General features: G+C 43.3%; 1 pseudogene and 1 gene segment (V, D, J or C); both read left to right on the top strand.

Moving 5' to 3' along the window:
- Window positions 1–1,315: 1,315 nt before the first annotated feature.
- Window positions 1,316–1,470, top strand: LOC121272743 (annotated as a pseudogene).
- An 11,410-nt stretch (window positions 1,471–12,880) lies between these two features.
- Window positions 12,881–13,812, top strand: LOC121272482. The segment is given in 2 exon segments: window positions 12,881–13,044; window positions 13,360–13,812. Coding segments are annotated over 2 exon segments (411 nt in total).
- Window positions 13,813–14,090: the final 278 nt, after the last annotated feature.

The raw sequence follows: 14,090 nt of genomic DNA, 5'->3' as shown, positions 1-14,090 counted from the left end.
GCCGTTCAACGTTCTTTTATCGACTAAAATATTTGTTGGCATTAGATGTTCTCAGTATAACAACATAATCATGTTGTTTCTTAACTAACTGCAAGCTAATTTTACTATGCAGGTTATTTGTTGATGACACCTGCTTTATCGGAGTAAGTTAAGAACTGAAGTTGGATATTGTACATTCGTTTTGTAGGTAATGTCCGTTACACACCCAGCATCAACTGGAAATATCGACTAACTTCTAAAATGGAGCCGGTCTAGCAGCATCTGTGGAGAGAGAAACAGAGTTAATGTTTCCAGTCCGTCTGACCCTTCTTCAGAGCTGAAGTGGAAATGTGATGATATTTATACTGTTTAAGGGGGTGAGGCAGGTGCAGCTGGATAGAAGCCCAGCGATAGGTGGGGGCAAAGGAGGGGTGGAGGGATATTGGGGGTGCAGGGTCGGACATCGGGGGAGGAGTGGAGTATGTCGGACATCGGCGAGGTGTGGGGGCAGCCGACATCGGAGGGTAGTGGACGTTGGACATGGGGAGGGGAGGTCGGTGGGTTGGGAGGGGTTGTCAGACACCAGGGTGGGCAAGGTGTTGTACATTAGGAAAGGTGGGGCGTGAATTGGGCATCAGCGGTCGGGTGGAGAGCTGGATTTCCACGGGGGATGGCGTTGGTGGTCGAGGCTGAGGCCCTGCCGGGTCGGGAAGGCGGTAAGACCTGCGTAGGCGAGGTGCGTGTCCAGTCGGGTCAGGCTGTGGAGGGCGGGGTGCGTCTGGATGGTGGGTGTCGGGTCGAGTGGGCGTCGGGCCCGCAGGGAGTGATGGGGAACACCGAATCGGGCCGGATTGGGTGAAATCCCATGCGGTGCCGGGTTGGGGTGTGGGGGGGTGGGGGGTGTTGGGGGGGGGATAATGTGTAGGGGGTTTGTCGAAAGTTTCGCGGGGGTTGCTGGGGTTTTGGGGCGTTGGGGGGGTGGGGGGGAGTTTCCTGGAAGCTCGGTGGCGGGGGTATCGTCACGTGGCGCGGGTGGGGGGGTTCTGTGCCTTTGGTATCGTTACCCAGAAGTTAGAAGAGGTATTAATTCTTCCAACTTTTTCTGACTAACTATTTGTCTAACCCAGCCAGAACCACCTGAAGTTTGCGAATAAATCGCATTTTACGTTGGTTCCCGGTGCAGGGCAGTCATAGAAAGTTTGCACTTCTGGGCAATTGCATTGCAAATCCCTCCTTTGAAAGTTCCGGGACGGGTTTCCCAGCGCATTTCTGGGGTACCACCCAAATTCCAGGCTGCGGAGCTCGGAAGGTACGGCCTACATTTTTGAGTCTAATGAGGCTTACATGGCAAGGGAGAAACAATAATCAAGAAGATTGTGCTCCCTGGATGAGGCTACCTCATTGCACTCCGGGTGTGCTGACGCCTGCGATGTCCTCAAATGCGGGACACGCGACTGAAAAAGTGGAGGACTGCGTTCGCGCTTTCCCCCGTTAAAAAAAAAAGCTCCTCTTTAGAACCCGAAATTTATTTCAGATTTCCAGCATGCCGTATTTAGCTTTCATTTCGAACCTGAAATATCCAAAACACTTCTATCATAAACGAGATAGATCAGAAGCTGGTAGAAATCAAAACATTTGAATCAATTCCGTAGCATAATAATTTACTCCCGTTCGTAGCATTCAGATAGGGTGATCTGTATTATCTGTGACGCCATTTCCACACGTTTCACGGGTGTCCTCAACAATAGGCTCTATATTTTCTTTCTCCTCCTCCCTCTGCCGGCCATTACTTTACATTTCCTAGGAAGATGGAATTGAGTCTCCTGCTCTTTGCCTTTGCATTGCTCATGCGGTGTTAACGAACTTCCAATCGCTGTTTTTATTGTAGTTTAACTTAGTTCCGTCAGCAAATATAATTAATGATCTGTATATAACATCATTCATTCAGTTTATTTATTTTTTTATATGTAGAATGGCATTAAATTATTATATTCAAACATTTGGTTGTGGAACCGATGTATATTCTACCAGGCGATTCTTTTTCTATTTTCTAAAAAAAATAAATAATTGTGATTAAATTGCGTTGAAAGCTAAATTTACAGGAGAACATTCGAGGATTGGGACTGATTGGATACGTCTTTCAAATAGCTGTCACAAACACGATGGGCTGAATGCCTTGCTTCATGTGCTGCCTAACTCCTAAGCTCTCATTTATTGGAAAATGTTCTGTGATATACCGGAACCCGAGTTATCCAGCCTTTTCTCTGATGTTGCTGCATTAACTGAATGCTGTGCCTTGTCTCCCGCTTCAGACTATTGTCGATGTGCTTCAGTATCTCAGGTTCCCAAACAATTGGCCGCGGGACGAGGGGACAACACAACACAAAATGTCAACAGGAGGGCACCCATCATATCAGCATGCTCTGGTACCGCCAGTACCATGCACAGGGCCTCAAGCTTGTGGTGATGAACGTGTCTGGGAGTGAACTGGCTTTTAAGGCTGGGTTGGAAACGTGATTCGAGGTGGTGAGACCCTAACTCAAAAGATACATTCTTAAAATTCTGACTGTAGACTGCGATGACACGGTGACGTATTACTACGCTGCAAGTGATGGAGCACAATGATTCATGCCCGGTGTGCGTCGTGGCAGTGACTACTAATGTCATTTCTGTAGCCATAGTGTTGTGTTCGACCTTTTGTGGTCTCAGAGACTAACTTGGTCTCGTCTTTGTATCTTATATCTATATCTTTCACCTCTAGTCCAATGGTTCAATAGATAGCTAATTAATGGTTCGGTAGTCTGAAAAAGAGAGAGATGGGCAGACGGATGATAGATAGATCGTATCATCTTATAATATTATTCCGTGATTATTGATTCCAACAGTTTGAGAGTATCATATTGTTTTCCCGATCATCAGCATCTGGTTATGATTGAAAATAATATATTGTTCATTATTCGTGAAGATGTGCGATGTGATGCATTTGGTCGGAATAACGAGCAAAGGTGATGTAAATAAAGGATTCTAAACTCTAAAGGAACGCAAGAGCAGAGGGAGCTGAGGAATCTGTGCATAGAATCGTTTAGTGTGGCAGTGGTGGCTGAGAAAGCAGTTGATCAGGCATCTGGAATCGTGAGCTTTGCAAATCGAGAAATAAGCGTGCAAAAGCGAGGAAGGTATGTTGGACCTTTACAAAGCACTGTTTTGGTCTCAACTGGAGTACAGTGTCCAGTTCCGGGCTCCATATTTTAGGAGGGATATGAACGGAAATCCTGCAGGAAAGATTTACGAGAATGGTTGTGGGGATAAGGGACGCCGGTTACATGAATTGTTTGGAGAAGCTTCTTGGAGGACAAAAGCTTCTGGTGATATTTGATAGAGATGTTCCAAAGCATGAGGCGTCAGGGGGGAGCAGACAGGAAAAGCCTGTTCCCATTGGCGGAAGGATCGAGAAGCAGGGCACACCGATTTATGGTGAATGGCAAAAGTACCAACGATGACGTTAGGGAAAACCGTTTCAAGTGGTAATCGGTTAGCATCTGGAATGCATATCCTGGGGGTTTGTGAAGGCAGACCAATTAGTGGCTTCCAAACGGAATTTGGACAATTTGTCAGCTGCTTAAATAACTTTGGTGTCAAGAATGTCATCAAGGAAGGGGTGAACTGAAATTCTTCATTAATTAACAACAGTTTCAATTGGCCCTTATTGCGTCACTGGGTTAGGGGCGGGCTCTGTTATTATTAACATTATTCCACAGTGGGTGTCAGATCATCACCTCCACATTGACAGGTTTAAACTTCTCCACGGAAAGAGAGGGAGAGAGATTTGAGGGGGCGGGGGAGGGCGTGAGGGGTGGGGGTTGTAGCATTGGTGAAATATCTTTGTTTGTCAAGGGAAGAGTTCCAAATAATCCTCTTCACATATAAGCAGCACTGAAGCCAGGGAGTTTGAAGATATTTTCGTTCTATTCTTGCTGTTTTTGCTGCGCTCGCTTGCTTCATTGGTCCAGCCATAAATTCCATAAACCTGCAGTACTGTTCTCATCGTTTTGTTGTTACTTTTGATCCAGTTATTATTTTTAATCCATCTTCTTTGTGATGTAGTTTTGATTTCCTCCTTTATGATTGTTACACAGTAGCCCATTTATCATTCCGAGTTTACTGAATGGCACATTTCTAAGATTGGATAGATTCTAGTTAAGATTTTAAACCCACCCCCACCCCCCACCCACCACCCACACACCGCACCACCACCCCCCGCGCCCCCCCCCCCCCCCGCCCCACCCACCCAACCCCCCAACCCCTTCCCAGTCTCAAAGACAGAAAGACAATTCTGGTCGATACAGATTCTTTTTGACTGCATTTCAGAAATGCATTTAGGCAGATACAGAAGAGATGGATTTTGAACACTTTCATTGAGGTGACTTATGGCCCAGCTGCTGCCGTTCATGTCACTTTGCACCATCTCCTTTTTCACAATGAAGTATCTTTTTCTAGATTCCTTTTGAAATTGTAACAAGCCCGATCCTCATTCCAAATACCAGTCGAACTGTAAACAAGCAGATGGTGATTGACGAATTGATTTTTTTGATAATGTAACACAAAACGTTGAAACAGCTTTTAAAAAAATGTATTATTTCATGGGATTTGGGTGACTGACTAGGCTGGCATTTCTTGCCCTTCCTTAACTGCCTTGAACTGAATGGCTAGCTAGGGCTTTTCAAAAAGCATTTATGAGTCAACCACTTTACTGTGAATCTGGAGCCACACGTTGACTCTATGGATTATAAGAAAGTTTTTCATCAAGTGCTGCACTTAAACTGTGGTTAACAAAATTAGGGCTTATGGGAGAAGAGGTTCAGTGTCAGCCTGGATAAAAAGTGGCTTAAGGACAAAAAAGTCGAATCGCAGGAAATGGTTGCTTTTCAGAATGGATTATGGCAGTGTTGCCCGATGGTCGTCGGCAGGACTACTACTTTTACAATGTAAATATGTGGAACTCACTTGGATATTGGAATACAGAGGAACATTTTTAAAATTCCAATGATAAAATAACATGAAATGGGAGAGGAAGGATCCACTAATTGTGGTCCATGTGGGTACTGAAGTCGTAGCTGGGACTAAGAAAGAGGTTCTGCTGAGGAAGTGCGAGCAACGGTGGATACATTAAGAAAGCAAAACCACCAAGGCAATAATCCCCAGATAACTATCCGAGCCACGGGCAAATTGTCACAAGGTAACTAAGAGCCTAGAGTTGAATGAGTGGCTAAAACTTGCGTATAAGAGTGATGGATTTTGATTTTTCAGGCGCTGATACGAGTAATGGGGAAAGGGGGAGCTGTATCATTGAGCAAACTTAAGCTGAACCACACAGCGACCAGTCTGCTGGCCAATCGTATAACTGGGGTTGTAAAGGGGGCTTGAAACCTAATAGTTGCGTGGGGGATTCACGTGGGAGAAAATTTAAAGTTAAGGAGAAAGGACAAGGCAATAGTGAATGCCAGCAATGCAGGAGATTATCACAGCAAGGGAGAGAATGCATGAATGTAAAAGTGCACAAACAGTTAAGACCAGAATAGGGAAAAAATGATAAAACAAAGGACAAAATTAAAAATGTCTGATTTAATTTAAATCTAAATGCACACAGTTTTCGTAACAAGGTGTACATATTGACAGAAATTAATCAATATCAATGTGAATAATGTGACAGCCCTTTAGAGATTTGGCTGCAAGGTGACAAAGGCCGGGAAGTGACTATTGCAAGTTGTTTGACATTTCAGAAAGCTAAGGAACAAGAACAGGTGAGGCAGCTCTGTTGATAAAGGATGTGATCACTACATTAGTGAGAAATGATCCTGTGTCAGAATATTAAGATGTCGAGTCAGTTTTGTAAGGGGAGAAAATAAAGCAAAGAATGTAATTCATTGGTGGGAGTAGCGTTTTGGCCCGATGGTAGGAACACTATAACACGGGCTATAAGTTAAGAAATAATGGCATCTTCTAAGAAAGGTACTGCATCAGTTGTGGGAGGTTTTAATCTTCATGCAGATGTGACAAATCGAGTTCGTAGAGGTGGCCTGGAAGATGAGTTCATAGAGTGTATTTGGGACAAATTGTTAGAGCAATGCATCTAGAAAGCACCTGGGAGCATACGATTCTACGCCTGTAATGTGTGATTAGACAGGATTTATTAATTACCTCAGAGTAATGGATCCTCTGGGCGAAAATTGTCATGACATGATCAAGTTTCACTTTCACAGAATAGCAGTATCTTTACAGTGCAGATGGAGTTCATTCGGCCCAGGGAGTTTGCACTGGCTCTCTGATAGACCACTCCCCTGCCTTATCCTTTAACCTTGCATATTTTTTCTTTTCAGTACACCTCGACTGAGCCTGCCTCTACCACCCTTTCAGGAAGTTCATTCCAGACTCCAACCACCCTTTGGGTGAAAAATTCTGTTATTCACATCAAATTTACTCATTTTTCCCATTATTATGAATCTGTGCCCTTTAGTTGTCGATGTACTGTTGAGTGGGAGATGTTCCTTACTACTTACCTTGCCCATACACCTGATGATCTTGAATCCTGCTATCAAGTCTCCTCTTGGCCTTCCTTCCTCCATAGAAAATGGTCCCAACATCTCCAATCTATGTCCATCGTTACAGTTCTTTATCACTGGACTCATTCTTGTGAATCTCCTCTGCACTCCCTCCAATGCTTCACATCCTTCCTCAGATATAGCGCCCAGAACTGGATGCAGTACTCCAGATGAGACATAACTGGTGTCTTACACCTGTTCAACAAGACCTCCTTACTGTTGTACCCAATGCCCCTATTAATCAAACCGAGGATACAATATGCTTTATTAACTGCTCTCTCGACACGCCCTGCCACCTTCAATGACTAATGCACATATACACCGAGATCCTTCTGTTCCTGCACCTCCTTTAGAGCTTCTCCCTGTATTTCACTCTGTCTCTCTACATTCTTCTGGCCAAAATGAATCACCTCATACTTCTCCACATTGAACTTCATCTGCCAATTGTCCACACAATCCATCAACATGTCTATGCCCTTTTGAAGTTCAAGACTATCCCCATCACAGTTGACAATGTTCCCAATCTTCATATCATCCGCAAATGTTGAACTTATGCCCTGCACACCACAGTCTAGGTCATTAATGTATATCAGGAACAGCAAGCATGCAAACACTAACCCCCAGGGAACTCCACTACAGACCTTCCTCCAATCTGAAAAACAACCATTTATGACTGCTCTCTGTTTCCAGTCCATCGGCCAATTCCTTATGCAAGTGCCTACTTTCCCTTTTATTCCATGAGCGAGAATTTTGCTCACAAATCTGTTGTCTGACACTGTCAAATGCCCTTTGAAAATCCATATACACCACATCAACAGCATTGACTTTATCAACCTTCTTTGTTACCTCCTCAAAAATAACCCCAGCAAGTTAGTTAAACATGATTTTCCCTTAATGAATCCATGCTGGTTTTCTTTAATTAACCTAAATCGGTCTAACTGGCTATTCATTTCCTCCCAAACTATAGTTTCCAGAAGTTTCCATACGACTGAAATCAAACTGACTGATCTGTAGTTACGAGCTTTATCCTTGCACACCTTTTTGAACAGGGGTTTAGCATTCACAATTTTCCAGCAATCCAGCACCACCCCGTCTATAAGGAAGACTGGAAGAGTACCACCAGTGCCTCTGAAATTCCCACTCTCACCTCTCTCAGTATCCTCAGATACACCTCATCCGGTCCTGGTGCCTTCTCAATTTTAATTAAAGATAACCTTTCTAATGCCTCCCTGTTCTCAATTATAAATTCCCCGAGTGTACGAGTTGCCTCCTCTCTCATCTTGGCCTGGGTAGCATCTTCTTCCTTTGTAAAGACGGATGCAAAGTACTCATTTAATATCTCCACAACTTCCCCTGCCTCCACATGAAAATATCCTCTTTTATCCCTAATTTGCTTTGCCCTTTATTTTACCACCCTTTCATTATTAACATGCTTAGAGAAGATCTTGGGATTCCCTTTTATGTTAACAGCCAGTCTCTTTTCATGCTCCCTCCTTGGATATTTGATCATTATTTTTTTCATTTCCCCAATGGTCCTTTTATATTTAGCTTGATTCCTCATTGTATTTTCTGCCTGACATGTGTCGTAGGTGTACTTCTTCCTATTCATCTTTGCCTCTATTTCTCTCATCATCCAGAGTGTTCTAGATTTACTTGTACACATTTTCCCATTCAAGGGAATATACCTTAACGCTGCCTGCAATACCATCCTTTGAAGGGAGCCCAGTGTTCAGCCACGTCTTTTCTGCCAATATTTGATTCCAACTCAGTCGACTCAGATGCATTCTCATCCCATCGAAGTTGGCTTTCCCCAATTAATTATCCCTGCTCTGGATTGTTCCCTGCCTTTTTCCATGATTAACCCAAACCTTATGATAGAATGGTCACTGTCCTCTAAACGCTCCTCACTTGTATCCACTTGGGCCAACTCATTCTCCAGAACCAGGTCTAACAATGCCTGCCCTCTCGTTCAGTTTTAATGTGAGACATTTGGTCTGAAACTAGAGTCTTAAACCAAAATAAAGGCAATTACAAAGTTAGGAAGACAGAGTTGGTTAAAGGCAGCTGGAAAAAAGTTGGAAGATAAGACTTTAGAGAAGCAGTGGCAGAAAAATATTTCATAATGCTCAACAAAGGTATATTCCATTGAGAATGACGCATTTCCTAAGAATGGGGTAGCATGAGTGCCTAAATATAGAACTTTAGGGTTTTGTTAAATTGAAAGAAAAGGTGCAAAATACTGCAAAAATTAGCAGCAAGAAAACCAATTTGGAAAAGTATATAAACTAGCAAAGGATAACTGACAATATATTAAAGATAAATAAATTGAAGTAAACTCGCCCAAAATATAAAACTAGACAGTTAAATCTGCTGTAAGTATAATACCCTGGAAACTAGCAACTAAGCTAAGCGTTATTCCCTCAGAGGTGAGACTGGGGAATTAATAATGGTAAGCAAGAAACTGGCCGAAGCTTTGAATGTATTTGACACAAAGAAAAGAAAATCGAGAAGAAAAGAAAGGAGGAGCTTAAAACAATCACGATCGCTAGGGAAAATGTGTTAGGTAAACTAATGTGACTACACGCTGGCAAGTCCAGTGGGCCTGAAAGCCGCATCATACGATTTTAAACGAAGTGTTCCAAAAATAGCGAATGCATTCAAATTCCAATATTGCCAGAATTCTGAAAAGGTTCTAGCGGCTTTGAAAATTGCAAATGCAACACATCTACTCAAAAAAGGAGGGGGAACCAAAAGCAGGAAACTTTAGGCCAGTGAGCTTAACATCAGGAATAGGGAAAATGCTGAAATCCATAATTAAGGAACTAGAAGCAGGATATATTGATAACATCCATGCTATCATGCAGAGTCGACATGGTTTTATGAAAGTGAAATCCTGTTTTACAAATTTGTTAGCGTTCTAAGGGTATGTCACAAACAGAGCGGGCAGAAGGGAGGCAGTTGATTTGCACTTCTAAGAAGATTTTCGATAACGTGCCACAAAAAAAAATTACGACAGGAGATATCATGGTGGGGGTTATATTTTAGCCTGGACATTGTTTGGGAAACTAACAGGAAACAGAAAGTTAATAAAGGCTTATTTTTCAGGTTGGTAAACTGAACTAATGGAGCGCCTCAAAGATCAGCGTTATGACCGCAACTATTTACAATCTATATTAATAACTTAGACTAAGCGACAGACTGCATTTTAGCCAAATTTGCTGATGATACAAAAACAAGAAGTAAATTCAGTTGTGAGGAGGATACAAAGAGTCTGCAATGGTGCGATAGGTTGTTAGTGGGCAAAAAAGGAAGATAGGAATGTGGGAAAATTTGAGGTTGTCAACTTCGGCAGAAAGAATAGAAAAGTAGTGCATTATTGTGAATGGAGAAAGACCGCAGAATGCTGCGGTGCAGAGGGATCTGGGTGACCTTGTGCAAGAATCACAAAAAATCAACATTCAGGTACAGCAAGGTAATAGGGAGGAAAATGGAATGTTGGCATTTATTGAAAGGGGGTGGAATATTAAACCAGTGAAATCCTGGGTAAACGTTACAAGACCTTGGTAAAACCGCATTTGGAGCACTGTGTAAGTTCCAGTCTTACATGAGGAGGGATATATTTGCACTGGAAGCAGTTCCGAGAATGTTCACTAGGTTCATTAATGAGACCAAAGGCTTGATTTATGGTGAAAGCTTCAGTAGCTTCTGCATATACCCAGTGGAGTTTAGAAGAATGGGAGATCACCTTATTGAAACATTTAAGATTCCGAGAGAGATAATAGGGTCGATGCTGAGAAGCTGTTTACCCTTGTGAGGCAAACTAGGAGGCACAGATTAAAAGGGCAGTGTCTCCTGTTGCAGAGGGAGATGAGGGAAAGTTTACAGGGCCTTTAATTGTTGGAATTCTTCTCCCCGGAGGGCAGTTGATGCTGGGTCATTGAATATATTCAAGGCTGCGTTAGACAGAGTTTTGATGTACAGGGGAGTCAAGAGTTATGTAGGGCCGTCAGGAAAGTGGATTCAGACCACATTCAGATCAGCCATGATCGAATGGAATAGTGTAGCAGGCTGTAGGGCAAGAATGGCCTACTCTTGCCTTTGTTTCTTATGAGCTTATGCTCAAAACATCCTAATAAATTTCGTAGGTACACAGAAATTATTGGCCCAGAAAAGATCACAGTGCATCTCGCTGCACTTTTCCCATTCTATTAATCCCAATCTACAATAATGAAGGTATTGCTCACTGAACAGCAGCAGGGGTGTTTAGTAATCTCGAAGCCTGGAACAATGATCTGAGACATAAGTCAAGAATACCGAGGAGATTTGAATTCAGTTCATTCAATAAATCGGTAATCATGCTATTACCAACACTGGTGACGTCAGAACAACTAGGTTTTCGCAAAAAATAACAGCATCTGGCTCCACAATGTCCTTTAGGAAAGGACCTCGTACGTCCTCCTCCTGTTTGGCCTACATGTACCTTGAAACCCACAGAAGTGGGTTGCTCCAGAACGAGGTTATTAACCCATTCAGTTGCATTCAGGAAAGCAGCTTACCACCACTTTGTCATGGGCAGCCTGGGATAGACAATAAATGTTGGACTTGTTAATAACGCCAATACGCATTGAATTGTTAAAACAAACTGAAAATTCACCAATTTGTCTACAATCCCAGGCATCAAGCCAAAAATGATCGAAGCGTCAAAGATGTGTCAGCTTACTCATCTATCAAAAAATATTATTTTCTGAAAGAGATCATTTAAATGGGGGCTTTGATCGCCCAGTGTGATCTGTCAGCAACGTCTTCATAAGGAGATTGCTCCAATAAATGACCATTTTTTGTTGAAATACTTCCAAGGACGATATTAAGCCTAGGCATTTTCCCATTTTTGCACCTTACAACTAATACCAGTAAAAAAGTTTGCACTCGCTGAAAAAAGGTAGCGATTACGAATGGGGTTCGATTACGCCAGATGGAACCGGTTGGCGCGTGGTAACCAAATGCTGAAACTGATGACATTGAGATTCCATTGCAGGTCGTTCGCGGCCAGCAGGGGACAGACGCATAGATCACTTCCTAAAGCAGCATACCGCCACCATCTCAAGGGCAATTAGGGGTGGGCAATGAAAGCTAGCCTAGCCACATCCCTTCAACGAATATATTTATTGCACACACCCAACAGCCCTTGAGCAGGTGGTGGTATGCTGCCTTGTTGAACCACTGCTGTCCACGTGTTGTAGAAGCATCCACGTGCTCTCCGGAAAGGAGTTCAAGGATTTTGACACAGCGACAGCGAATTTCTCCCAGAGTTGCAATTGGAATTATGCGCATGGAGAGAACTACCTCATCTCCTGTGCATTACACAACATATGGAAGACCCTCAGCGCGACAGTGTGTAGTGGTGAAATTAATGGGCTAATAATCCAAAAAGTTACGCGAGTGCTTTGCTGACTTGGGTTCAAATCCCACCATAGCAACTGGTGGAATTTAAATGCAATCAATAACAATTCTAGAATTGAAAACCATCCTGATTAATGATGATCACGATACTGTCATTGATTGTCACAGAAGCCCACCTAGTTCACTAATGACCTTTGAGAAAGGAAACCTGATGTCCTTATCTGGCCTACATGTGACTCCAGATGTGGTTGACTCTGTAAATGGCTTAGTAAAAATAAGCTACTCAGTTCAAGAGCAGGCGCCCACATCCCACGGGGAATATAAAGAATTTTTTCGATGTTTTACTTTCCCTTAAGCATGTGTTTAACTTGCAGCAATTTCGATAGCCTTTAACTATCTCAGCATCACGGACAATGAAACTTTTGTGAAGTCTGGAAAGGCAGAAGCAAGCTCCGACAACAGGATTGTAACAATTATCAGATAACCTGTTTCAGTAAAGTCCTTTGAGGGATACATTGTTCCCCAGGATACTGTGAGAATTGTCCTGCTTTTTTCTAAATTGAGGATAAGGGACCTGCCTGAAAGAGCAGCAGAAAGAATGTTCAGCGTTCATTCAGTACTGGCGCCCCGACATTGCAGTAATCCCTCTGTACTTCTCCAATAGGGCATTACTATGTGATACTTCCAAAAGTGCGGCATTCTCTCCTTACAGCCCTTCGGCAGAACAGTTCTCCCTCGGTACTTTCTCTTCCGGCACAGCAGCACCTATTTCCTATTGCAGTGGGAGTGTCCCCTTAGGTATTACGCTTTCCTCTCTGAAGTGACGCTTAAACCAAGCAACCTCCACTTGTGCACCGGCTGACATATGACGACGCATCAGAGGAACTGATCAGTCACACACGGCGCTTTAATATACTTCCAGCTGAGCAGGTTGCAACTGCAATATCGCCCGTTGATACAATCAGCAAGCTGTAGTAAACCAGGAAACCAAGGGTCGGAGACGAACACTATCTGCGCAGAATGTATTTGGGTCTCGATTCATGCATCATTGTCGTATTACTGCCATGTAAGTCATTTGATCCTATGACCCCATTATATGAGTTTATTATCACAGAAATTGAAAGGTTTTAACTGAATGTTAGAAGTTGAACTCCCTGCCTTCAGCGCTGTGCCAGTCGGGGAGACGCAATTTTGTGGGAGGTAATGGTGGAGCGGAGACTCTGGAAGAGCAGCTTTTGGGTGTTGCCAATTAACCTCCAATATGTTCATTCAATGATGTTGCTGTGCCATTTGCTCATTATTAACAGGAGCGCCATTGATCTGCTTTCCACAACGTTCCCAGCCACCCCTTTAAATTTAGTTCCCATTTTTTCTGTTGCAGATGTGATTTGTCAGGGCGAGCACCAGATCTCCCAATCCCCAACGAGACTGTCCATTGAACGGGGGAAAAGTGCGGAGTTCAACTGCCGGCAGAGTCAATCGCTAGAGTACATGTATTGGTACCAACAGAAGGAAGCCGGGGGTTTGCGACTGCTTCTGCGCTCATACATCTACAACACCGACGTAGAAAAAGAAAGCGGCGTCTCTGATAGGTACCAAGCGACGAGGAACGGTATGAAAAGCATGATCCTGAACATAACAGGGGCGAAGGCAGAAGATGAGGGGACCTATTACTGTGCTGCCAGTAGCACCACAGAGGTGCAAGCAAGCGAGTCTTCAGTTCAAAAACTCACCAAACCCACATGAGGAACAACAACTTGCATTTATATAGCAACTTCACTGTCCGAAATCAAAATTTTCCAAGGAAGTTATATCAATCAACATTCACATCAGGTCAGAGAAGGAGCTGTTATGGGTGCTTGGTAGCTTTGGGGGACCGTGTTAGAGGAAGAGAGAAGGTGAAGACATTTAGGGAGGGAATTGCAGAGCCTGGGGCTCAGGAAGCGGAAGGGAATCAAATATCTGCCAGTATCATTGAAGCAATGGTGACATCTACCGCTCCGCTTTCGCCAATACATCCAACTACCTAAATTGGCTATTACCCAGTTAAATATCAAACAAAGTAAAAAAAACAAGGAACTCCGCCTGCATTGCAGCTCCACGATTGAGGAT

Source organism: Carcharodon carcharias, chromosome 34 (genome assembly GCF_017639515.1).
Source record: "Carcharodon carcharias isolate sCarCar2 chromosome 34, sCarCar2.pri, whole genome shotgun sequence".
Classification (NCBI taxonomy): domain Eukaryota; kingdom Metazoa; phylum Chordata; class Chondrichthyes; order Lamniformes; family Lamnidae; genus Carcharodon; species Carcharodon carcharias.
The sequence above is the reverse complement of the archived record's forward strand: the minus strand, read 5'-3'. Positions and strand labels throughout refer to the sequence as shown.